Source organism: Didymella exigua (genome assembly GCF_010094145.1).
Source record: "Didymella exigua CBS 183.55 unplaced genomic scaffold M421scaffold_31, whole genome shotgun sequence".
NCBI classification, from domain to species: domain Eukaryota; kingdom Fungi; phylum Ascomycota; class Dothideomycetes; order Pleosporales; family Didymellaceae; genus Didymella; species Didymella exigua.
In genome coordinates, this window is record NW_022984805.1 from 261655 (window position 1) to 285804 (window position 24150).

Here is a 24150-nt window from a genome sequence, read left to right on the forward strand (position 1 = left end):
CCCAACCGCGTGCCCGACGATTAATTATCACAGTGCCTCAATCCTACATAAATATCTCCCGTTTGGATATTTTCCAGCGACTTCGGCACGAGTCATGCACCATCAACCACTGCCGAAGTGAGGCAAGACTTGAACTTACGTCTTGGCAGTGATCCCTCAGCACCGGAATGACGCTGAAAGCCCCAGTTCTGGCATCTCCAAGCCGTCTACCTCTCCACACGGCCAAACTTCGGGTTGGTAGGTCTGGTATTGCCATGTATACTACCAGGAAAGCACAGTCGCCGACCGACCCGACGAGAAGCGGACGTGCTTTCGGTGCAGCTCAGAGTATATAAGGACCGGTATGGGCGATCAGTTGAAAGAATAAGGCACTTTCAACTAGTCCATTCCACACCATGGCTGCCCTTCTCTCAGCACTTGCAGTCCTGACTGTTGTCAATGCTCAGGCATATGACTCTGGCTCAAGGGCTGAAACTGCGTTCTCGTATGTTCAGCCTCTGAACACGACCATCTTGGGTGATCACGGCCACTCGCCTGCTGTTTACCCCTCTCGTAAGTGATCGATTGAATCAGCTGTGCATCAAGTTCTTACAAGAAGCAGCCAACGTCTCCGCTGATGCTACCGGCGGTTGGGAGGATGCCGTTGCAAAGGCCCGTGCCTTCGTTGAGCAGCTCACTATCGAAGAGAAGGCCGACATGGTCACTGGTCAGGCTGGACCTTGTGTTGGAAACATTGTTGCCATCCCTCGTCTTGGCTTCCAGGGTCTCTGTCTTCAGGACGGCCCTCTGGCCATTCGTGTTGCCGACTACGCCAGTGTCTTCTCTGCTGGTGTCTCCGCTGCCGCATCTTGGGATAGAAAACTGATGCACGAGCGCGGTTATGCCATGGGTCAGGAGTTCAGGGCCAAGGGTGCTCACATCGCTCTGAGCCCTGTAGCTGGACCTCTTGGCCGCTCTGCCTATGCCGGCCGTAACTGGGAAGGCTTTGCTGCTGACCCTTACTTGACTGGTGTCGCCATGGAGGAGACCATCACTGGTCACCAAGATGCTGGTGTTCAGGCTACCGCTAAGCACTTCATCGCCAACGAGCAGGAGACTGCTCGTAACCCCGTTTACAGCAAGAACGGCACCGTTACCGACACTGATGTTGCTGCCATCTCCGCCAACCTCGATGACCGCACTATGCACGAGCTCTACCTCTGGCCCTTCGCCAATGCCGTCAAGGCTAAAGCTGCTTCCTTCATGTGCAGTTACCAGCGCATCAACGGCTCGTACGGCTGCCAGAACTCTGCCTCACTAAATGGTCTGCTCAAAACCGAGCTCGGTTTCCAGGGCTACGTCATGTCTGATTGGGGCGCGGTCCATACTGGTGTGGCTTCAATTGAAGCCGGTCTCGATATGAACATGCCTGGTGGTCTCGGAAGTTACGGCTCGGCTTTCGGTGTTCCCTCTTACTTTGGTGGTAACGTCACGCTCGCTGTCAACAACGGTACTCTCGATGTCACTCGTGTCGATGACATGATCGTCCGTATCATGACCCCTTACTACTGGCTCGGCCAGGACAAGGACTACCCCACCATCGATCCCAGCACCCCCGACCTCAACACATTCTCTCCCATCAGCACCTGGACCCGCGAGTTCAACTTGACTGGCGAGTCCAGCCGCGATGTTCGTGGTGACCACAGCAAGCTCATCCGCAAGCACGGTGCGGCGGGCACTGTTCTCCTCAAGAACAATGGTGCTCTGCCCCTCAACAGCCCTCGCAACATTGCTATCTTCGGTAACGATGCTTCTGAGCCCAGCAAGCAGTTGAACCAGAACAACTACGAGTTTGGAACTCTCCTTGCTGGTGGTGGATCCGGTACTGGTCAGGTTTCCTCCCTCGTCACTCCTCTGCAGGCCATCAAGGAGCGCTCTGCACAGAACGGCACCAAGCTCGTCCAGTATTTCCTCAACAACACTGAGATAGTTGAGAGTGACCTCGATGACCTTTGGATCGGCGAGCTCCCCAATGTCTGCATTGTCATGCTCAAGACCTGGGCCGAGGAGGCTGCTGATCGTGACCATTTGGACGTTGACTGGGACGGCAACGCAGTCGTCGAGAACGTTGCCTCCAAGTGCAACAATACCATTGTCGTCACTCACTCCTCTGGTATCAACACCCTTCCCTGGGCCGATCACGAGAACGTCACTGCCATCCTTGCCGCCCACTACCCCGGCGAGCAGTCCGGCTACTCGCTGACTGATATCCTCTACGGCGACGTCAACCCTAGCGGTCACCTGCCCTACACCATCGCTTTCAACGGCTCCGATTACAATGCCCCTCCCACTACCGCCATCAACACCACTGGATACTTTGATTGGCAATCCTGGTTCGACGAGAAGCTTGAGATTGACTACCGCCACTTCGATGCGCAAAACATCTCCGTCCGCTACGAGTTCGGTTTCGGTCTCTCCTACACTACCTTCAACATCTCAGATGTTAAGGCCGAGGCTCTCGAGACCAACATCACCGCCCACCCCGAGGAGCGCAAGGTCATGCCCGGTGGCAACCCTGCTCTCTGGGAGTCCATTTACAACGTCACTATCTCGCTCACCAACTCCGGCAAGTTCGCCGGTGCTGGTGTTCCTCAGCTGTACGTCGGCTTCCCCGAGAGCACACCCGCTGGCACTCCTCCTAAGCAACTCCGTGGCTTTGAGAAGGTCTACCTTGAGGCCGGTGAGACCAGTACTGTTGCTTTCGAGCTCATGCGCCGTGATCTGTCCTACTGGGACATCATTAGCCAGCAGTGGGTCATCCCCGAGGGCGAGTTCTCGCTCTACCTTGGCTTCAGCAGCAGGGATATTGTTGAGACCCACAAGGTCACTGTTGTTAGTGCTTAAGTCTATGGGCCTTGGATGTTATTAGCGGGTTTACAATGACTGCATCATGATATGTAATGATTAGTGATATATAATGAATACGAACATTTCACAACAACTAGTCTGTAACATTTTCCCTACGTGTTGAGTGTAATTCAGTGGAACACTTATCGAGTAGTCTCAGGACTGTCGGGTCCAGCACCTCACACTGTGGGGCACATTCAGCCTGATGGTGTGACGTGCACTGTCAATACGGATTTCTCTCACTTCGACTACGAGTACAAAAAGGGTACCAAGGCGCAGTATCAGGCTCAAACTACGTACAAGGGCGAGGTATGGATGAAAGTCATGGTTCAGAGAATGAGTGAGGCAATGAAGAACCATGGATACGAGTGGTGGAGAAGAAGAATGTTGACATCGACGGTAAGGAGCCGTGATGTAATTGCATATGGTGAGACTCATTGGCTGCGACTTCCTAGAATTGGCTCAACGCCAGCGGCTGCAAATACTATGAACCAGTCTGGGATACTGTCTAGACAGCGCAGTAATGAAGTGTTCTCGCTGGAGTGCACTCAGAAAGCCTTAGTGTCAATCTCCAACTGTCTCTTCTCGCTGTTGTTGCTAGTCACAAGTTTGAAATTTGCTACTTGTGCTCTTTCATTCACCACGCTGCTTTATACCCTTGTCTTCCTTATTGCCTTTATCTGACGTGTCAATTAACGTTGAGCCTACAAAGTATCAAGTCTCCCTAACTCTACACAACTTCATCCCACAGCCTTGACGAAACTAGTAGCTACTTTCCAACTTGATCCAATTCAAGAGTAAGCTTGGTCGTGGGTGAGGCTGAATCTGCGTATCTTTGACAGCTTCTTGCCCATCATACTGTTCTTTCGCCCCGAGCTCTGCACCCCCGAAGTAATGGAAGCTGTTCGCAACACCCCATATGACTTCTTGAAAGACCTCATGAACGGCCTTCCCCTTGGTCCACCTTCTACCTGCGGATGCCGGCATCTTTCAGCCTGACGGCACTGGATGTATTGTCAACAAGCACTTCCACTGCAAGGGTCTTGTTTACGTCAAAGGCATGAAGGGCAAGTTCTTGGTCCAGTACAAAGACAAGAAAGGCAGAGTCTGGGCAAACGTCACAGTCGACGGCATGACAACCGAGAAGCATACCAAGAGCCGCTTCACCTGGATTGATACGGCTCATCGACGTAATTATTGCACCTTGAATGGCCTGATGGTAGGCGATTTCCCAACTAGTGTGACTGGTCGGCGGTGGGCAGTGCTTTGATGTGATATGAGGTCCTCTTGAAAGAGCGTGTCCAGGAAGACTATTGTCGGCGCTCGAACATCCAAACTCTGGTACAGACAGCAATTCTGGTAGATGCGCATGGGCCAGAGGGATAATCCGAAGAAACTCCTTGTAGTTTTGTGTATTGAGACCTGCCTCACGGCTCTATTCTCTAATGCGAAACATATCATAGTACATCTATCAAATGCCGAAGGCACGGGGTATCAATAAAAGCAGCATGCGAAAGACAACATAAGAAACGTCTATATGCTCGCTGAATGCAGAAGTAGTTATGTCATGGTCGTGAACATTGCTAGTTGTGAGTCGTGAACAATTGAAGCTGATCCTGCATTTGGGCGGGGTTGCGGAAGTGCTGGGGTTGTGGGTGGGCAAGGGATTGCTGTTGCTGATGCTGATGCTGGTGTACGTGTTGTTGCTGGAAATGTTGATGTTGATTTTGATGTTGATTTTGATGTCGATTTTGATGTTGATGTTGATGTTGATGTTGATGTTGATGTTGATGTTGATGTTGATGTTGATGTTGTTGTTGTTGATGTTGTTGCTGTTGCTGTATTTGCTGTTGCTGTATTTGCTGTTGCTGTATTTGCTGTTGCTGCATTTGCTGTTGCTGCACTGGCTGCTGTTGTGGAGGCTGGGCGTTTGCGTGGAGATTGCGCATGCTTAGCGCCGCCACGGGATTCTGGATGCCGAAGTCAACAGTGATGTCGCCAGGATTCTGCTCTACGTGAGAGGTCGGCCGTGAGCTGTTCCTAGAAGTGTTCAGACGGGTGCCAATCTTGTGCAGAGGTTTGGCAATCATCTGTCCTAGTGATGGCCGGTCGTAGTATTGCGACTCCTCAAACTGAGGTGCGGCATCGAAGTAGTTGGGATAGTACCACCCAAGTGGATTTGGCGACCCCTTTGTTTGGTCCACGTAGTTGTTCGGTTGTTGCTGCATTTGCTGTCCGTTTCCAGTGACGGGAGTATCGATCTGAGGTGCGCTCAAGCTTAGATGCATATCTGGTATAGCAGGCTGCGCAACGCCCAAGTAGTCACCCGGATCTATGTCCATATAGCTGATGCGACGCTCAGTCGTATCAATTGTGGGAGAGCTCGATTCGCCAAAGGGCGATGATCCACAATGATAATTTGGCGTATGAGTAGTGACGCCAAGTAAAGCAGCGTTTAGTGTTGCCAATCTCGTCCGGGACAGCTGAACATTCGAGTGACCGATCAGAATCTGCATGCGCTGCTCGCGTGTCAATTTATCGACATTTGGCACCGAGTCCCTACTAGGTGTAACGAAGCCGAGTGGGACTTGCTGGTGAATGGGATCCACTACCATGTCAGAACGCAAGCTCAATGCTGTTATGAGCACCTCCTCTCGACTCGGCCTCAAGTCGCAACACTGTAGCTTCTGGCGCAGAACTCTGGTGTTATCCGGACACCAGCTGATCTGTGCGCGGTTCTCCTTCAAGCGCTCGTCCAGACAAGCGACTATTTCCTTCCACGTCTCGTGTAGCGCTTCTTGCCGAACCAGGTTCCGTATCAGGTTTGAGTACTTCCACTGCTCGGATGTCGCGCCGTTCTTCATGTGTTTTGCAACGTGGTCGCACCGCTCGTCCCACCCAATGCTCACTTCCTTGCACTTGTCAAATCCGCAGCCGAATACTCGTCTAGGAAGAAGAGTGATACCAATATCCGTCAATGATGGCAATGGTCGGCCGGAGTGATAGCGCTGGTGGTGCTTGATAAAGTCTTTCTGTCGATCGAAGATGCGGCTACACCCATTCACAACACACGCCCAGTCTTCACCGGTCTCGTGCATCCTTGCTTCGTGCTTCTTCCAGTCCGACTTTGCCTTAAAGGTCTTCAGAGACTTCTGCTCGGCACAGTAGGTACAGAACATGTACGAATCGCCAGATTGCCCTTGACCCTTTTCGTCTGGGAACAAGGTGGGCGAGGCAACGCTGATGTCATCTGTGGGCGTGACGGTGTGCTCGTATTGGTTATCGAGCGGACTGCTAATGTCAGATGCAGGCGTCAATATAGCAGGCACAGGTCGCGTTGGATCTGGCCCAGCGGGGTATGAGCGAGGCTCTGCTCTTCTCATCCTGAAGCGTGACGAAGCTGATGATGCAACCGAAGACGCACCATCACTGTGGCCAGTAGATGATGAGAACGTCGAAGCTATCGACAAACGGGAGCGCCATGACGAGCCGGACGATGAAGTCGAGCTTGTTGCTGTAGTATTCGTAGATGCGAGGGATGATATGGAGTTGCGACCTATTCAAATTTAGCACTCCGCTAAATAATTAAACTGCATGACCTACGGGATTCAAGCGTCTGCGAGAACATCCTCTGTATTGTTTGTGGGGGATGTCTCGCCAGGAGCGCTTCAATGTGTCGCATCGACTCCTCCGGGATGTTCACATGATCTTCCATCATAGCAAAGAACCCGATCGACTAGCAGGATCCGGAACTACAACTGACACCCCTTGACATGCCGAATAAACCTTTCATGCGATCCAATACAATTGGACTTTGGGAAGGCACCGTCTGAAAGTAGAGCGCTATGCATTCGTAGCTGAAGGAGAGTGAAGAAGGGTATCCAGGCAGCGGCACCGAAATTTTAGGGGTAAGGGGTGGACGAACGTGTTCCCGGACAGGCATCAGCTGGCGCTGGTGCGACGAGGTTGTTATATCACATCATCAGATTGCAGCGGGGAGCGCGGGTTGGGAGTTGTTCTGGAAAAGCCATAGAAGAAGCTAAATTGGGGGATCGGTCGCAGAGGTGCTCGAGCGCCGGCAGTAGCAAGCCCACACCCTGGTCACGAACCCAAAGTTGGGGCAAGGCTGAGGTTGCGACAGCGCGCCAAGAAGTAAAGCATGCAAACCGTTTGACAAGTGTATGGTGCTTGGAAGCTAAAAGAAATAACGAACGACGCATTTTGTGAGTATACACATCTTCAAATGATTCTGGTTGCACACGACTCCGTGCGTATTCAGAGCCGTTTAAAGCGTTGGAGAGCCGAGTTTCAGGTGCGCGTCCTGAGGCATGCCGGGAGACCAGTGCGAAGCGAACGATCAGCACGGGCCTGTGATAGAGAACGCTCACCTATCACAGCCGCGCAACGTGCAGTTGCGAAAGCATTTGGCGTGCCAGGCCCTTGTAAGGGGGTCATGCAGCGGGTTCCTGGATGACGCATCGAACGATCTTCCTGTCGAAGCGCGAACGCCGTTGTGGACGATCTGAAAATGTCACTGCACCGATTTCGGAGGACCACAAAGTACGTGACCTGTGGAGCTATCCACAAGCGTAGTCTTTGCCGCGAGGCGTATCGGAGTGTCCTCCTCGTGGTCGATATGTAGATAAGGTGCCAAAAGTGAGGTATCGAAGCGAGCTTGTCGTTGACACGAGGCGACTTATCACTGTGGCTCGCTGACTGGCGCAACTTCGATTGGACAGCACGACCGGGAGATCTAGCACGATATTCGCAAGGTTGCACGGCAAAACTGAGCACTGATCATATTGCCAATCGCCCACTTAGATGCGCCACGGATCAACATGAGACGGTGTGTAAGGAGGTTTGTCCCGAGAGAGGAAGGAGGATAAGATAATGGTTTTCGCACATGAATCGAAATTGCTAGGATACCGAGCAATAAGCTAGCGCGTTTCGCGTCGTTGAGTTCTGCTTCTCGTCTCTTCCTTGTAAAGAGCAGGCCGACTGGGATCCACGACGTGCCCGGGTGCATTCTTGCGTTCGCGCACACGGCCTGACTGGGGAAAAGATGCTGGGCAATGCGGCGAGGTTAGGAGGTGACGTGACAGGCGAGACAACGGAGTCGCAAATTTCCGGGACGAAGCAATCGCTATCGTGAGTCCAGGAGAGGACGAGAGAAAGGCGACGTGTTCTATGGCGACGTGGTGAGAGAAGTGCAATCGTTGACCTTGCACTAGCGCGTCGAGGGTCTCCAGCTTGCCCCTCTGGCGACCAGGACCTGACACCGACGAAGCCGCAGCACGACACATCACCCTCGAAAGCGATCAAGCTTGGATTATTTGTACGTTGAAGATGAAAACAAGGTATCTATCAAATGGGGTATCTATCACTGTGGGGTAGTTGCCGAAGAGAAAGGAGACGATCTGCGAAGAGAAGGGAAGAAATCGAAGGTGTGGCCGCGCATGTGCAGCTCATTTGACCGAATATGCTGTCAGCAGGACCTTGTCCATGCTAAACTTGCGGAAGACGAAGCTGGCGGCCAACGCGCTCCCTGAGACTGCTGTGATGAAGATGAATACAGCATGGAATCCATGCATATGGGACTCGAGCACCGCCGTCTTCTGCGCAACATCTGCCATGATTCGGAGAACGAACACATCCTGTTCGAAGTCATGGGCAATTGGTGTGGGAAGACCGAGCGCAGTCAATCTGCTTGACATTGCGTTCTGGAAGACGGTACCGGACAGCTGACGAGATTAGGATTATGACAGAGAGCTTGAATGGGCTGACTTACTGCGACGCCAATGGGCATGCCAAGACTACGAAAAAAAACCATACATTCTTGCGGCCATAGCATAGTCTTCAACCTTGGATATGGCCTGGATGCCAACATTGATGCTGGTCAACACCATGCCGGAACCAATGCCAAGGAGGGCAAGAGCCACAGCGATAACGACGAGTCTGGTCTGGAGGTCGATGATGATGAAGAGACCGCAGGCAGTTGTTGTGATAGCCCAACCGAGCCAGATGGCCCATCGAAACCGTCCAAGCCTCCCAGTCAAAGCGGCCACGACGATAGAGCCAGGAACGAGGAAACACACAGCAGGGGACAGGTCGATGCCTGCTTTAGTCGGTGATTGAGCACGAACAGACATGAAGAAAAAGGGAATGTAATAGAGAGCTGTGAAGAGCTACGACGTGTCAGCAGGAGTTCCTGGAAAGAACGGGCAGCGCCTATGACGAGACCGTTGATCATGGCGTTGTAGAATGCGGCGATAGCTGACCAGTCGTAGAATATCGACATTGGCAGCAAGCTGTGGGGCTTTCTGTACAACTGCCAACAGAGAAAGGAGATAATATCCGCGACACCTGCAATCAAAGGCGCGAGCGTAGCAGCGGATGTCCAGGGGTGCTGCACGCCGCCAAAGGAGAGACTAACGAGGAAGCTGGTGAAGCTGCCAATGAAGAGTAAGGCACCAATCCAATCAGTCTGCTTCAGCTTTTGCGCGAACGTGAGCTCAGCCGTGGCATTCATGCGGACGAAGCAGGCCGCCACGACGAATCCGATACCACAAAATGGGTAGTTGATATGGAAGCACCTGACAAAGCATGTCAGCAAGCTTCGGTGTGTGCGTAAGCTGTTACTCACCAGCGCCATGATACCTTCTCGATCAGTGAACCACCAAAGACTGAACCAACAATGCTTCCGATAGACCAGGCACCGAGGACCATAGCAAAGTACTTCGGTCGCTGTCTCAAGGGAACGATGTCGCAGAAGATCACCTGGGTGACGATGATGATGCCACCACTGCCAATGCCTTGTACGGAGCGACCGGTGAGCAGTACAGTGAAGTTGTGAGCAACAGAACAAAGAATGGTTCCGAAGGTGAACTAGGTCTGTTAGTGCATCGAGGAGCAATCGCAATATCTGGGCTCTTACAAAGACCAGGGAGAGCAGCAGCATCTGCTGGCGACCAAAGTTGGAGGATATCGAGGCAATGACAGGCTGCAAGATCGCAGAGATCAAAAGACTAATTGATTGGTCAGAAGAGCTTGAATTACCGGGAGGTACTCACTAAGCTGTGCCCGCCCAAAATGCTTCTGCTGAAGTTCCGTTGAGCGAGTGAGCGATTTCCTATTTGCCGTCAGTTGTGAGCACCCATCGTCATCTAGAAAGCATACCGGCAGCACAGCAACAAGGACAGTCGCGTCCAGAGCGACCATAAGCGAGGTGAAGCTCAGGCTGACCACAACCAGCAACTCGTTCTTGGTAGGCTTCCACTCGGCAGGCGCCGCAGCCTCAGCCTTAGCCTCGACATCGAAGTCCATACTCGAACCAAACGACAGATAGGACGATACTGGACGTTTATTGCGAGGAGTTCGCGTTGTTGCGGGTGAAGTCGATGGCAGGACAGGGTGAGCAGCCAGGGCCTCCTTCGCGGAAGGGGTCGCGGGTCTCTCTACAGAGGAGAGTGAAGCATTCTTGACTGTAAAAACCAATCAGTCACAAGGCAAAACGCCATTGGAGTAAGACATGCATACCTCTCATATAGTCGACCAAGCAGGGCGGGAAATCCGTTCGTCCCGAGTGCGACTTCTCTGTATCGCTCAAGTACGACCGTTCCCAGGAGACATTCTCTGAGGCCCAACCGACTGCTGCAACCTGGAGGGCTGGAAAGAATACTCGATGGGCGCTGACGACATGAAGGTGGTAAGTGCCAAAGGGCTGTAGCAAGACAGGACGGGACAGTCACTGAGAATTCACAGCCTGTTGAAAGTCATAAGCAGCTTGCACTGATACACAAAATCCTGTTCGACCATGCCCTTGATCATGTAGCAGCTAGTGTGGCACCAAATCAGGTACGTTGACTTTCTCACGGAATCGCCGTACCTCGTATGTACTGTTCACATAGCAACTGACACTATCAAACGCAGCTCCACCTCGCCTTGGACAGACCACGGAGATCCACCGTTCGTGCCTGTGGCTTACACAGAGTGAGCTGGATGCGGATCGTCCGATGAAGACCGTGTGCACATCGTGACCATTGGCGCCTATCGTGATTCTGAAAGCCGACGCCCACTTGGTCATCAACATGCACAAGTCCCCAGCGTGCAAATGGACAGCTTTGACAGCTGACGTGTTAAACGACTAGACCTCGAGCCGGTACGAAGTACAAACTTCCGCAGCTGTCAGCTCAGCCTTAAGATGTCAGTCGCCCGCTTTTCGGTCTCCGGTGTTCACCAAAACGCGCGTCTCCTCAGCTCTCAAAATGATTCCACCACTCTACGCGTCTACCGCTCAGCTGTACTATATCCACGCGCAGACAGCGATTCCAGGCAAACAAACGATTGGAATGCCTGCGCGCAAGCCTATTTGATCGCCGGCTCCTGCAATCGACCCGACCACCAAGAATCACGCTTTCGCGCCATCGCGTAGGATTGGTAGCCGCACGCTATGCTCCATTCGCAAGTCGTAGTCCCCGTCCTGAGGATGCTCCGTGGAAGATGCGGCTCTCTGGCAGTAGCCAAAGGCTTGTTTCTACTCTCGATCAGGATGACCAGCCCCAGAAGCGACGGCCACTAGCGAATTGGGGGGATGTGTGGGTACAATTGCGAATCGATACATGCAGTTAGCAAAACATCAGGAGAGACGCGGGTGCCATCGAGCGACCAAGACAGCAACGTGGGGAGCCTCAGCATGATCGAGACTTCGCGTTCATTGTCGGCGCTGCCGCAAGATTGCACATAGGGCCAGGACCCAGCTTATCGGGTCCAAAATCAGCGGGCCGTGGCAGTGTCTAGAAGTGGTGAGTTGACAGGGGTGACGTGAGAATAAACATGAATCTACATAAGCACATGTCTCAGCGACCCAGAGGTATGAGGTACAACATCAGCACACCTACTCCCTGCGTTACTTCCTTACTGCACTGCTTTCCAGTATTCTGCCCGGCTTCTCAAACATTCTCACGATGGTCAGCACCAAGGTGGCACACGATGCCATCCCGGGGTTCGAACTCATCGCGCCAACAATCTGGGACCGCATTCCTTCGACACCTTCCACGCCTACTGTGGGTATTTCGGCGGCACCATCTCTCGTCTTGCTCATGACATGGGCCGGTGCTCACGGCCGCCCCATTTCCAAATACACCACAGAATACGCCAACATGTTTCCTTCCTCACACATCATGGTCGTCACCACATCTCTAGCGGACCTCCTCTTCCGAAGCTCCAAGCGAAAACAGCATCGCCCCCAGCCCGCCGTCAAATACATCTCCAACCTCCAACACATCCCATGCGCCAACACCAGCGGCATCCTGATGCACGTCTTCTCAGAAGGCGGAAGCAACAAGGCCTGCGAGCTCGCAACAGCATACCAGTGCACCACTGGCTCGCGCCTGCCCATCTCAGCTCTGTATCTCGACAGCACACCAGGGCACCGGCGATTTCCGCGCCTCTGCGCCGCCCTCGCAAAGCCCTTGCCCCCTGTTCCCGTCCTCAAACACCTCGCGCTCGGCGTCGCAGCCGTGCTGCTCGGATCCGTATGGGCGGTGCACCGCGTCTTTCAGGGGCGCAAGAACAACGTCGTGTCAAGGTCGCGAGCACAACTACTCGACCCTACCCTGTTCGACCTCCAAGTGCCCCCGTGCTACCTGTTCTCGAAGAAAGACGCCCTGATCGCGTGGCAAGACGTGGAAGAACACGCCGCCGAGTCGATGCAGCAAGGCGCCTGCGTGGCAGAAGTCCTCTTCGAAGCATCCGGCCACGTTGACCATGCCCGCGCAGAGCCAGCCCGGTACCGGGCCGCAGTCACAGCGGTCTGGCGGCAGTCGCAGGAGCGCGGAAACAGAAACAAAAACGGATACGGCGAGAAGGGCGCGCGAGCTCCCTGCGAATCGCAGTCGCAGTTGTCCAAACTCGACTTTGACGACTTTGAAGCCGTGGCGCACACGCTCTGCAAGCCATCCCGAGCGCACCTTGAGAAGCACAGGTGGAGCAACGGCGCGGGCAGCGCGCTCACACTGCTGCCATCTCTGCCGCCGACGCCGACCGCGGAGAAGAAGATGCTGGCGATGGAGCAGCGCCCGTATTGCGATTGAATTGTTTGAGCTTTTCTTTTCTTTCCTTTCCCCTTGGTGTGGGCGAGTCTACGATGGTAACGATGCGATACCCCGGCTTGACGGCATTCCTGGGTTGGAAAGGCGACGGATTGAGCGATGTGTAGATTCTTCCGAGACGGAGGTCTTCCACTGGGTGCTCGCTATGCGTGTTGTAGACATGGCGCGGCGCTGCGGAGTGAATTGATGTCGACGAGCAGCACTGCGTTACTATTTACAAGCCAGTACGCAGCCCGAGCGAACAGAACAGAACACGAGACGACACGCCACGACACATCGGCTCACCATACGGTGAAGAAGCACACTGACTTCCAAGACGTGAGAGGACAGTATAGGCGCGTTGTGTAGCCTCGCACTCGCACCGCATCACGCGAACAAGCCCTGAACCAGCTTCTCCACAGCCTGATACGCATCCCCGCTCTCCACCCCCGTAGCTCTCTTAGCAATAACCGGGACCTCACTGCGCTCGACCTTGTAATCCCGCAGATCGACGTCCAGCCCTAGCTCCCGCACAAGCCGCAGCACCCTGTCCCCGACCTTGTCAGCGTCCGTCCGCGCGTCCCCCGACGCCGTCTCGCCGATGAACGGCAGCAGCCGCGCGATCTGCTGCGCGGCACCGGCGTCCTGCGCTTTGAGCTTAACCACATGCCCAAGCGTCAGACACGACGTGATGCCGTGCGGGATGCTATACGGGGAGCCCAGGGCGTATCCGAGGGCATGCGACAAGCCGAGGCCAGCTGTGATGTTAGTCCCCAGGAAGGCGAGGGAGGCAAAGGCGGCGAGCTGGAGTCTGGTGATGTTCGCTTCGTCGCTGGGGTCGGCGTGGTACCGCGGCAGGTCCGCGAACAGCGTCGCCGCGCTCTGCAGACACAGCCAGCGCGCGGGCATCTCGGTCGCGCTCGGGTGGTAGAGAAGCTCGAGTGCGTGGTCCATGGCGCGCAGACCCGTGCTGGTCCAGAGGCGCGCGGGCGTGTGCAGCGCGAAGCTGGCGTCGTACAGCACGACGCGCGGCACGAGTTGCGGCGCGCGGACGCTGGTTTTCACGCCGTCGGAGCCCGTGTAGCCGGCCATCATGGAGCACTCTGCTGCGCTCAGCGTGGTCGGGATGGCGATGTGGTGCAGCCAGCTCCCGGTCTTGTCGTGCAGACGGTAGCAGATTGCCTTTGCGCTGTCGATGGGCGAGCCGCCGCCAATACTAATAACGGTGTCGACGGCGCTGTCGTTTGTGACGATCTGGGTTGCTTCGTCGAGTTGGGCGACGGGCGCGTGCTCGCCGATCTTGCTGAACGTGCCGGCGTGCTTGGAGCCCAGGAGCCGCTCTACGTCCTTGACGAGCGGTGTCTTGGTGGCCAGCGAGTTGCCGGTGATGATGAATGCTTTGCTTGTTTCGCTCGGAAGGCAGTCCAGCAGGTGTTTGGAGACCGAGCCGCTGCCGTAGTGCAGGCGTTGGAGTTGAGTTGGCTGCCAGAGGCCGGAAAGCGGATTGTTGGTTGCTTCTGTCATTTTGGGGTTGAAATTGGACGTTGTCGGTGCGCAGCGAGTTTGACGCGGCTGGAAGCTGTTGGGAAGGCGCCGTGTGTTGTAGTATGTGTAGAGAGCAGCTCGTACTGGCCGAGGGGATCCTGGAGTTGCCGAACCCGCGGGCGGGAAATTGTGCGATTGCTACGGCTCGAACCTGGCGCGGCACTGACAGGTTCACCAACGTCAGTTACAGTTGGTTGATGGCGGCTGGACTGATGTGCAATCCTCGGTGCTTACGAGGGGACGCGGAAGATCAAAGCCATCCTGTGACGTATGATCGACTTACCCATCCATGCTGCCGAGGCTTCGTCTGGGGAGGGGAGCCACAGGTCATCGAGCTCACCGCATCATGCAATCACACAATCACAAGTCGCAACGTAGTTCAAACTGGATTGCCAAGAGCGGAGATAATCTCGCGACTCCGTGCTATGTTGTACAATCATCTCTGCTATTACAGCGTCCACAGTGGCTTTTCCCACCCATGATATGGATCTCGTTATCAAGACATGACCCAAGTGTCGAATAAAGGGTAGTACAAGGTAGTAAAACAAACGCTGAGAGAAGAGAAACCGAGGAGAGGTATAGGTACAAGATGTTCAAACACGTGAGGGAAATGTACAAGTCTAGAGAGACCCAACCCGACCGACCGTGACCGGATGCAAGACGCCTGCTTTTGCCGCATGAATGTAAAAAAGACAAAACGAGGAGCTAGCGACTAGAGCATTTACTGCTTCTTGTCGCCCTCACCCTCACCCTCGGGCTTCTGCTGCTCGCCCTGGTTCTGGCTCTCGTTGCGGGCCTTGTGCATCTGGTCAAAGAGGCTCAGGGAAGCATTCTGGAGCTCGTCCGTCTTCTCCTTGATCTCGGCGGCAGTGGCGGTGCCCTCGCCAGACTGAGACTGGGCAATAAACTCGCGCATGGCGGTAATCTTCTCCTTGATCTTCTCCGCCTCGGTCTTGTCGAGACGGTCCTCAAACTCCTTGAGGGCCTTTTCAGTGTCGTTGACGACAGAGTCGGCGCGGTTGGCAGCCTCAATGGCATTCTTGCGCTCCTTGTCCTGCTCGGCGTAGCGCTCAGAGTCCTGGACCATCGACTCAATCTCAGAGTCGGACAGACCAGAGCCCGAGGCGATGGTGATGGACTGGTCCTTGTTGGTCGACTTGTCCTTGGCGTGAACGTGGACAATCGAGTCGGCGTCAATGTCAAACGTGACCTCGACCTGGGGAACACCGCGGTGGGCAGGGGGAATGCCGACAAGCTGGAAGTTGCCCAGCAGCTTGTTGTCACGAACGAGCTCACGCTCACCCTGGTAGACCTTGATCTCGACAGCCGACTGGAAGTCGGCGGCAGTGGAAAAGACCTGCGACTTCTTCGTGGGGATGGTGGTGTTGCGGTTGATCAGGCGGGTAAAGACACCGCCGAGCGTCTCGATGCCAAGAGACAGGGGAGTGACGTCGAGGAGGAGAAGGTCAGTGACCTCGCCAGCAAGGACGGCACCCTGAATGGCAGCACCAATGGCGACAGCCTCGTCAGGGTTGACAGACTTGGCGGGGTCGCGGCCAAAGATGCTCTTGACCGACTCGGTGACCTTGGGCATACGCGTCATGCCACCGACAAGGATCACCTCGGAGATTTCCTTGGCAGTCAGGTTGGCGTCCTTGAGAGCCTTGCGGACGGGGTCAATGGTCTTGGAGATGAGGGGGTCCATCATCTTCTCGAGCTGAGCACGGGTGAGCTTCTGGTTGATGTGCTTGGGGCCCGACGCGTCAGCGGTGATGAAGGGCAGGTTGATGTCCGTCTGCGACGACGACGACAGCTCAATCTTGGCCTTCTCGGCGGCCTCGCGGATACGCTGGATAGCCATGCGGTCGCTGTTGAGGTCGATGTTCTGCTCCTTCTTGAACTGCTGGACAAGGTGGCGGACGAGGGTGATGTCAAAGTCTTCGCCACCCAGGTGAGTGTCGCCGTTGGTGGACTTGACCTCAAACACACCGTTCTGGATCTCGAGAATGGAGATGTCAAATGTACCACCGCCGAGATCGTAGACAGCGACGACATTGTCCGTGGCCTTGTCCAGGCCGTAGGCGAGGGCGGCGGCAGTGGGCTCGTTGACCACACGGAGCACGTTGAGACCGGCAATCATACCGGCGTCCTTGGTGGCCTGACGCTGCGAGTCGTTGAAGTAGGCGGGGACAGTGACGACGGCGTTCTTGACGTTCTTGCCCATGTACGACTCGGCCGTCTCCTTCATCTTGCCAAGGACGAAGCCACCGACCTGAGAAGGCGAGTACTTTTGGCCCTGGGCCTCGAGCCAGGCATCACCGTTGGTGTGCTGGACAATCTTGTAGGGGACCTGCTGGATGTCCTTTTGGACCTCGCTGTCGGTGAACTTGCGACCAATGAGACGCTTGGTGGCGAAGAGCGTGTTCTCAGGGTTGACAACGGCCTGGCGCTTGGCGGCGATGCCGACGAGGCGCTCGCCCTCCTTTGTGAAACCAACGACAGAAGGCGTTGTGCGGCCACCTGCAGATGGAGTTAGCCAATGGGTTCGCGGTGCGGCAATCAGTGGATGGATGCATCACGTGCCCTCAGAGTTTTCGATGATGCGAGGGACCTTGCCCTCCATGACGGCGACGGCCGAGTTGGTTGTGCCCAAATCGATACCGATGACGGAGCCCTTGACCTTCTCCTCCTCGCGGCGGGCGAATGTGGAGCTGAAGGGGCGCGCGCTGATGGGCGTGCGACGGGCAGCCTGGGCCACGCGCGGCGCGAACTGGCGACGGGGTCAGCGAGAGATCAGACGGGCGCCGGCGCGGGTACGTGTCTACTTACGGTCCTTGATATTCTTGAGGACAGCATTGTGTGAGTGTGTGAGGCGCTGCTTGCTGAGGGAGATGGAAGCAACAGGTGAAGGAATGCGGAAGAGGCGCAATGGGGGATGGGTGATGGATTATATGATGGCGACGAAGAGCTTGGACAGAAAAAAAGTCCCCCGGGGCAAAGGCGTACGCGCCAAGGCCAGGATGCTCGAAGGTTCCGTCACGACTTGCGAGTGGCTCCGGGCGGCCGTCTCGGGCGGTCAGTGCTCTCGCAGCAGCCGGGGGGCCATGGACGACGCGCGCAATGGATCGGGCATGTCCAGTGATTAGTGATTGCAGTCACGACAGTCGGAGTGAGGCGATGGCCTGCGCAGTACTGCAACATTTGCACAGCGACCCGCAGCCGGAGGCGGCCACTACTGCCGCTGTTCGTTGACGGTGGCCTGTCTGGGCGAGCTGCGATGGAGCGGCCGCCCGGCGCATGGCGTTGCGGCGTTGCAGCGTTGCAGTGTTGCAGCTCGCGGTCGCGCGTGTGGGCAGATGCTGCACCCGCACCCGCATCGCTTGCACTCTCACCACCGCTGCCTGCGCCCACGGCTGCAGCGACATGCCGCTGCCCACCTGACGGCACACCATGGCCGTCGACGACTTCTTGTACGCGTCGCCGCCCATCTCTGCACTGCACGGCGTGCGCTAACGGCCGCAGGAGTCGAGACACCGACGCCTTTGTGCTGCCCTCCAAGTCGTTCTATCCCACCAAGATCCCCATCGCGTGAGGCCCCCGCATTCGTAGCATTCGTAGCATTCGCAGCAGTCGCAGCAGTCGCAGCATTTGCAGCATTTGTAGCATTTGCAGCATTTGCAGCACTTGCAGCACTCGCAGCATTCGCAGCATTTGCAGCACTCGCAGCACTCGCAGCACTCGCAGCATCCCCAGCATTCGCAGCATCCCCAGCATCCATCCCGCCCGGCTAACCGCCGCAGACACTACCAGCTGCGGCACTTCATCAGCTCCCCGGAGCCCGACGTCGTCTACTATGCGAGCGGCTGCGACATCTTCTGCCTCAACGCCGCCACCCAGACGCAGGCCCACGTCGCCACCCTGCCCTTCGAGGCCCGCTGCACGGCTGCTGGCTGCGGCTTCGTGTGCGTCGGCGGCGCGGACCACGGCAACTTTGCCGCCATCAAGGTCGCCGGCTTCCCTCCCGTCGACGACTCGGGCGCCGAGTTTGAGACCCGCCTCTCCCGCCCGCCCCTGCTCGCCACGGCGCGCCGCATACAGCTCGAGAAGATTGGCGAGGACATTGTCAACTCCATCTCGATACACACCCTCCCCGCCACCGCCGGCGACGGTCGCGACGATGTCGTCGCCGTCCTCACCAACAACGACAGGTCGGTGCGCCTCTATTCCCTGCTGCACAACCTCGAGCTCTGCTGCATCGACCTGCCCATCGCCATGAACCACGCCACCATATCGCCCGATGGATCCTTTCTTGTAGCCGTGGGCGACCAGCAGACGGGCTTCTTTTTCGAGAGGCATCTGCCTGCCCCAGACAGACCAAGCAGCTGGAAGGAACCGAGCGACCGTCTGCGCTCCGTGCCGTCCGAGTGGAAGCTGTTTGAAGAAGTGGCCCTGTACATTCCATTGTCGCCCTGTGCCCAAGGATACTTCACAACCGCATGGTCGCCCTCTGGCCGTCTCTGTGCTGTTGGCTCCGAGTGCGGCTACATAACCGTCTTCGACATGGATCACCTCAAAGTCGTCGAGGACGGCGAAGACGCCATCCTCGGCGTGATCAGTTCGACAAGGCCCGACGCGAACGCGGGGCCCGGCGCCGTACGCACAATGCTCTTCTCTCCAGCGCCGTCGGACTTTTTGATCTGGAGCGAGGACCAGGGCCGAGTGTGTGTCGCCGACCTGCGCTGTGCACTCAAGGTGAAGCAGATTCTGACTCTGGATCCCAAAGCGGACGGCTTGGAACGGATCGAGGTCGCCGACTTCGACTTGAGCCTGCCTCCGGACATGTCAGACGTACGCCGGGAAGCCGACTTCATTCGCAGATATCGTCGCACCCTGGACGCCGAAGGAATACAGGCAGCCGTCGACACAGCCAACGAGTACTTTGAGGCAGACTCGGAGCGACAGAGGGCGCTGCGACGTCTCGGCGTGGTCGAGTCTGACGACGACCCACACGGGCTCTCGTCTGAAGAACGGCGGATTCTAGAGACGCTGCGAACGTCACGCCACACGTTGGAAGCACGGCAGCCGGGGGGGATCCGGCCCCGAAGCATCAACTACACAACGGCGAGCCATGTGGAAGCTGCACGGTACGATGGGCACGAGCGTACTAGACTTGGCTCGCGAGCTGACGTTGTGCTCAGAGACCGGGCTGCCGCCGCCCGAGACGTGCCTTCTGACCCACTAGACGACCTGCTCTCAGAAAGTCTCCGGTCAACGAATCGCTACCTCGGAGAACGCACGGCACCTCGACGCCAAGCCTCGATCGTCGTGTCGATCAACGAAGGCACCGTCAATGCGCCAGCCCACGCGCAAACCAACATCACAGACGCTGTCACGACGAGATCACCAAACACCATCAGTGCGCATACACGCAGCGAGATCATATCGTCGACGGACAACGCCTGGCGAACGATCCAGGCGGCGCTTGCCAGCCAGGCCAGCAGCGCGGCACGTGCGAGCACGTCGAATCCTGCAGCCAGTAGCAGCCAGCCAACCGCACCCGAACTGCGCAGTGAATTGCGTCGTCTCCGCCAGCTCACGCAGGTGCGCGAACGGCTCCGCACCGAACGCGCCAGCCAGCTGTCGACCGAGGCGTACGAATTCAGCGTAGGGCTTCGGAGGGTGATCCGTAGCACACACAATCCAAGTTACGGCCTGCGCACGGCAGGGCTCGCGATAAGCCAGGATGGGCGGACGCTGTATTGTGGAACCGAAGAGGGCATCTTCGAGTTCAAGATGAACGTGCACGCCCGCAAGGGGTTCCCCGCAATCACTCTTCGTTGAGGGGTGCTGTCGTCTGTCACGGCATGTGCAGCAGCTTCCTCACTCTAAATGGTCTTTTTGTTGTTATTACTTGGGCGTGTTTGGACGGCATCTGGGTCAGCGAGCATCGGCGTACAAGGTGGTTCTGGGACATTCTTTTGTGTATTTTCCGTCGCTGTACAAAAGGGAGGCGTGTGCATACTCCAGGATATGGGTAGTCGTTGGCAAATGATATGATCGCAGCAAGAACATTGACTTGTTTCCATTCACACACAGTGAAGGCCCGCCGCTGGCAAGCGTTTCAAACCCACACCCAGTGAAGGGCTCGCCGTTGGCAAGCGTTTCAAACCCACACTCAGTGAAGGCTCGCCGTTGGCAAGCGTTTCAAACCCACACCCAGTGAAGGCTCGCCGTTGACAAACGTTTCAAACCCACACCCAGTGAAGGCTCGCCGTTGACAAACGTTTCAAACCCACACCCAGTGAAGGCTCGCTCGTTTCTAGAATGTGGCTCGGGCGAATCTGGGGCAAAGCTCACACGCCGGTGGTCGGACTCGGATCGCAGCTGAGCGGACGAGAACTGCCGCGACGAACCAGCGTCCGCGACGATGGCGCAATTGCGGCGGTGACTCCCCACGTCTCAAGCCCGCCTGCGCTAAGGTGCCTTGCAGGCCCTGCTGCAGAATGACTTGGAGGTTTGCTGCTTCTTGATGTACACTTGATTTCCCTGACGCTCAACTCCTCACTTCCATTCATCTGGACCTCTGCCTCTGCATTGTGAGCGGCGAATTGCACCGCGTCATCACCGATAACGGCCTTGGTAGCTAGACTACAGAGCCGCCACACGTCCATCCCAGACGTCCCGTCCATCGGACGCACAACCACTTCAACAATGGCTGGCGAACCGTCCAAGAGCAAAGGCCCCGTGCTCGACATTGACGGCCACAACCTGCCGCCGTCGCCGGCACCAAGCACCCCCCGCAGTGCAGGCAGGAAGTATGCCCTCGCTACAGAGCTCGTCTACACGGAGAGCACCGACCAGTACAACGCCAGCTCTGTGCCAATCTACCAGGTAGGCCACTGCCAACACCGGCAATTGCAACGGCCGTGGCATCGTAAAGACCTGGACTAACTGTCTCCAGTCGGCCACCTTCAAGCAGACCAACGCCAACGGCAGCGGCGGCGAATATGACTACACCCGCTCCGGCAACCCGACACGAACGCACCTCGAGCGCCACCTGGCCAAGATCATGAACGCCAACCGCGTCCTCGTCGTCGGCTCCGGCATGGGCGCCCTGGACGTCGTCACGCGCCTGCTGCGCCCGGGCGACGAAGTCGTGACCGGCGACGACCTCTACGGCGGCTCGAACCGCCTGCTCAAGTACCTCTCGACCCACGGCGGCATCATTGTGCACCACGTCGACACGACCAACCCCGCCGCCGTCGGCAAAGTCCTGAGCAGCAAGACGGCCCTCGTCCTGCTTGAAACGCCCACAAACCCGCTCATCAAGATCTGTGACATCCCCACCATCTCGCGCGCCGCCCACGACGCCAATCCGGCGGCCGTTGTCTGCGTCGACAACACCATGATGTCGCCCATGCTCATGAACCCGCTCGATCTCGGCGCCGACATCGTCTACGAGTCCGGCACAAAGTATCTCTCCGGCCACCACGACCTGATGGCTGGCGTCATCGCCATCAACGACAGCGCTCTGAGCGATCGCCTGTACTTCACCATCAACGCGTCGGGCTGCGGCCTTTCGCCCTTTGACTCGTGGCTGCTGCTGCGAGGCGTCAAGACGCTGGGCGTGCGCATGGAGAAGCAGCAGGCCAACACGATGCGCATCGCGACGTTCCTGGAATCGCACGGATTCAAAGTCCGGTACCCCGGCCTGAAGAGCCACCCGCAGTACGAGCTGCACTGGAGCATGGCGCGGGGCGCGGGCGCCGTGCTCTCGTTCGAGACGGGCGACGTTGGTGTGTCGGAGCGCATCGTCGAGAGCGCGAAGCTGTGGGGCATCTCCGTCTCGTTCGGCTGCGTCAACAGCCTGATCAGCATGCCGTGCCGCATGAGCCACGCGAGCATCGACGAGAAGACGCGGCGCGAGCGCAACATGCCCGAGGACATCATCAGGCTGTGCGTCGGCATCGAGGACGCTGACGATCTCATCGACGACCTCAGTCGTGCTGTAAGTTCCCCCCTTGCTTGTCCCCACAACGGCAATGAAGCTGTTGCTAATGCTGCGTAGCTCGTCCAAGCCGGCGCCGTCAACATCACGCCCGAAGGCTTCAGCGCCCTGACCCTGTCTTCTGCGGCTGAGGATCTGCCCGCCATCGCGCCCGCCACCGAGGACTAGCCATCTTTCGCTTTTCTTACAAAAGTCACCTCTGTCCTGTCGAGGAGGCGGCAGCCGAGTTCCGAGGCGGCAGCCGATGAAGTCCACCACCGCCTCCTCGCAGGTTAACGTGCACACCCCAAGCCGCCTCTGTCACTCCCCCCCATGCAACCGGGGGCAGTGTTAACGTGGTATTTCATTTAGCTTTGCAGTTGTCTCGTTGGATCGCGTACATGTAGCAAGCGCGAGTTTAGGAGCTATATCCAGTCAATTCAATGAAACTGTTCATTCCCACCTTCATGAAGCTTCGAGTTCTGCATTTGCACCCCGGGCACTCCCTCTACTTCCAGCGAGCACCGTCTTCGCCATTGTTGAGTTTAGTCTCTGGTGCATGTGAAGACATTTCGGACATGATCGTTCAAGCGTGCACGTTCTCCGTCTACGATACTACAGGCGAACTCAATCCAGCCTCAAACTCGCCATAGCTCCAGAGATGAAGACATTCCTGATTCTGGGTCTAGCAGCCTTTGCAGTACAAACTCCTCGCCAACCTCCTCGACCTCTTCGGCGATGTCGCACCCCGCTATGGTGGCTACAAGCCGACGCGGCCGGAAGAGCACGCCGCGGTGCTCGCCGAGGAGGCCAAGGAGGTCCTTGTGCGCATCGATAAGAAGCTGGACTCGGGCTAGTACTTCGCTCTGGTCGGCACCGTCTTCGCGTTCTTGGGCTGTACCTTCGCCTTCCTTATCTTCCTGCATCGCCTGGGCTTGCTGTCGGCGTGGCTCTACTACGCCTGAGCGCCGCCCTTGCTCTCCTCCTCCTCCTCCTCCTCCTCCTCTCTTCCTCCTCCTCTCTTCCTCCTCCTCTCTTCCTCCTCCTCTCTTCCTCCTCCTCTCTTCCTCCTCCTCTCTTCCTCCACCACCACCACCACCACCACCATGCATGTGGACTTTCATCATGTATATATTTAAACCAATAGCGATTCTGCTTGGATCTCACAATTGCGTATAGTGAAGATTCCCTAACCAATGCTGAATCATCGCTGACCTTTCTCGACGGTAGTGATTTTGGGGACCAATTGGCGGACCTCTTCGTAGTCTTGTTCGTCCGGGGTCATGTCGAAGCGCTTCTCAATCTCGTTGGATATGACGAGGCCAAAGCCTGCGTACGCCATTATGCCCACGCCCATGAACATCCTGGTCCTAGGCGTAAGACCTCTATACCATCTATGCGCTTGTCAGTGCTGGCTCGTTCAAGCAGATTCGGGCAAAGTACTGCCAGACGCCCATGTTGAGGGGGTGAATCCTCAAGAATCCAGATCAGTTGCTGCGATTCAGTTGGTGCGGGTGGCGCGAATTCTAGGTGGAGGATTTGTTCGTGAGGCAGTGAGTCGGACTGGAGATGTGATGTGTGACGTCGACTACCTATAAAGTTGCGGAAAGAACGTCACGGGGGAAAATGGGAAAAAGGAAGTCG

The 24150-nt window shown here is 56.5% G+C and overlaps 9 protein-coding genes across 9 annotated transcripts; 4 read left to right on the forward strand and 5 right to left on the reverse strand.

Moving 5' to 3' along the window:
• Positions 1 to 866: 866 nt before the first annotated feature.
• Positions 867 to 2968, forward strand: M421DRAFT_424054 (glycoside hydrolase family 3 protein). The gene has a single exon (XM_033593637.1). The coding sequence runs from the start codon at positions 886 to 888 to the stop codon at positions 2881 to 2883; it is 1998 nt and encodes a 665-aa protein (XP_033445503.1). The 5' UTR covers positions 867 to 885; the 3' UTR covers positions 2884 to 2968.
• Positions 2969 to 4281: 1313 nt separating this feature from the next.
• On the reverse strand, positions 4282 to 6887 carry M421DRAFT_424055 (uncharacterized protein). The gene is made up of 2 exons (XM_033593638.1): positions 6490 to 6887; positions 4282 to 6442 (listed from the first exon to the last, which is right to left on the reverse strand). Exons 1-2 carry the CDS (start codon positions 6602 to 6604, stop codon positions 4470 to 4472), a joined length of 2088 nt encoding a protein of 695 aa, XP_033445504.1. The 5' UTR covers positions 6605 to 6887; the 3' UTR covers positions 4282 to 4469.
• Positions 6888 to 8351: 1464 nt separating this feature from the next.
• M421DRAFT_8131 (MFS general substrate transporter) lies at positions 8352 to 10429 on the reverse strand (the record flags this gene model as incomplete). The annotated part of the gene is made up of 8 exons (XM_033597521.1): positions 8352 to 8627; positions 8748 to 9071; positions 9122 to 9479; positions 9530 to 9771; positions 9821 to 9911; positions 9957 to 10015; positions 10063 to 10367; positions 10423 to 10429. 8 exons carry the CDS (start codon positions 10427 to 10429, stop codon positions 8352 to 8354), a joined length of 1662 nt encoding a protein of 553 aa, XP_033445505.1.
• A 1420-nt stretch (positions 10430 to 11849) lies between these two features.
• Positions 11850 to 12977, forward strand: M421DRAFT_70600 (uncharacterized protein; the record flags this gene model as incomplete). Its single annotated transcript, XM_033596721.1, has 1 exon — positions 11850 to 12977. One exon carries the CDS (start codon positions 11850 to 11852, stop codon positions 12975 to 12977), a length of 1128 nt encoding a protein of 375 aa, XP_033445506.1.
• A 192-nt stretch (positions 12978 to 13169) lies between these two features.
• On the reverse strand, positions 13170 to 14895 carry M421DRAFT_263187 (Dehydroquinate synthase-like protein). The gene is made up of 2 exons (XM_033588705.1): positions 14803 to 14895; positions 13170 to 14681 (listed from the first exon to the last, which is right to left on the reverse strand). Exon 2 carries the CDS (start codon positions 14496 to 14498, stop codon positions 13362 to 13364), a length of 1137 nt encoding a protein of 378 aa, XP_033445507.1. The 5' UTR covers positions 14499 to 14681; positions 14803 to 14895; the 3' UTR covers positions 13170 to 13361.
• A 246-nt stretch (positions 14896 to 15141) lies between these two features.
• On the reverse strand, positions 15142 to 17375 carry M421DRAFT_400405 (heat shock 70 kDa protein, mitochondrial precursor; the record flags this gene model as incomplete). Its single annotated transcript, XM_033590199.1, has 3 exons — positions 15142 to 17039; positions 17103 to 17289; positions 17349 to 17375. The coding sequence occupies 3 exons, from the start codon at positions 17373 to 17375 to the stop codon at positions 15241 to 15243; spliced, it is 2013 nt and encodes a 670-aa protein (XP_033445508.1). The 3' UTR covers positions 15142 to 15240.
• Positions 17376 to 17692: 317 nt separating this feature from the next.
• Positions 17693 to 20619, forward strand: M421DRAFT_424059 (uncharacterized protein). Its single transcript, XM_033593639.1, has 3 exons — positions 17693 to 17989; positions 18042 to 18107; positions 18320 to 20619. Exons 1-3 carry the CDS (start codon positions 17970 to 17972, stop codon positions 20358 to 20360), a joined length of 2127 nt encoding a protein of 708 aa, XP_033445509.1. The 5' UTR covers positions 17693 to 17969; the 3' UTR covers positions 20361 to 20619.
• A 293-nt stretch (positions 20620 to 20912) lies between these two features.
• Positions 20913 to 22970, forward strand: M421DRAFT_424060 (cystathionine beta-l). The gene is made up of 3 exons (XM_033593640.1): positions 20913 to 21410; positions 21481 to 22527; positions 22588 to 22970. The coding sequence occupies exons 1-3, from the start codon at positions 21231 to 21233 to the stop codon at positions 22693 to 22695; spliced, it is 1335 nt and encodes a 444-aa protein (XP_033445510.1). The 5' UTR covers positions 20913 to 21230; the 3' UTR covers positions 22696 to 22970.
• M421DRAFT_424061 (uncharacterized protein) lies at positions 22731 to 24119 on the reverse strand. The gene is made up of 2 exons (XM_033593641.1): positions 23950 to 24119; positions 22731 to 23900 (listed from the first exon to the last, which is right to left on the reverse strand). Exon 2 carries the CDS (start codon positions 23631 to 23633, stop codon positions 23145 to 23147), a length of 489 nt encoding a protein of 162 aa, XP_033445511.1. The 5' UTR covers positions 23634 to 23900; positions 23950 to 24119; the 3' UTR covers positions 22731 to 23144.
• Positions 24120 to 24150: the final 31 nt, after the last annotated feature.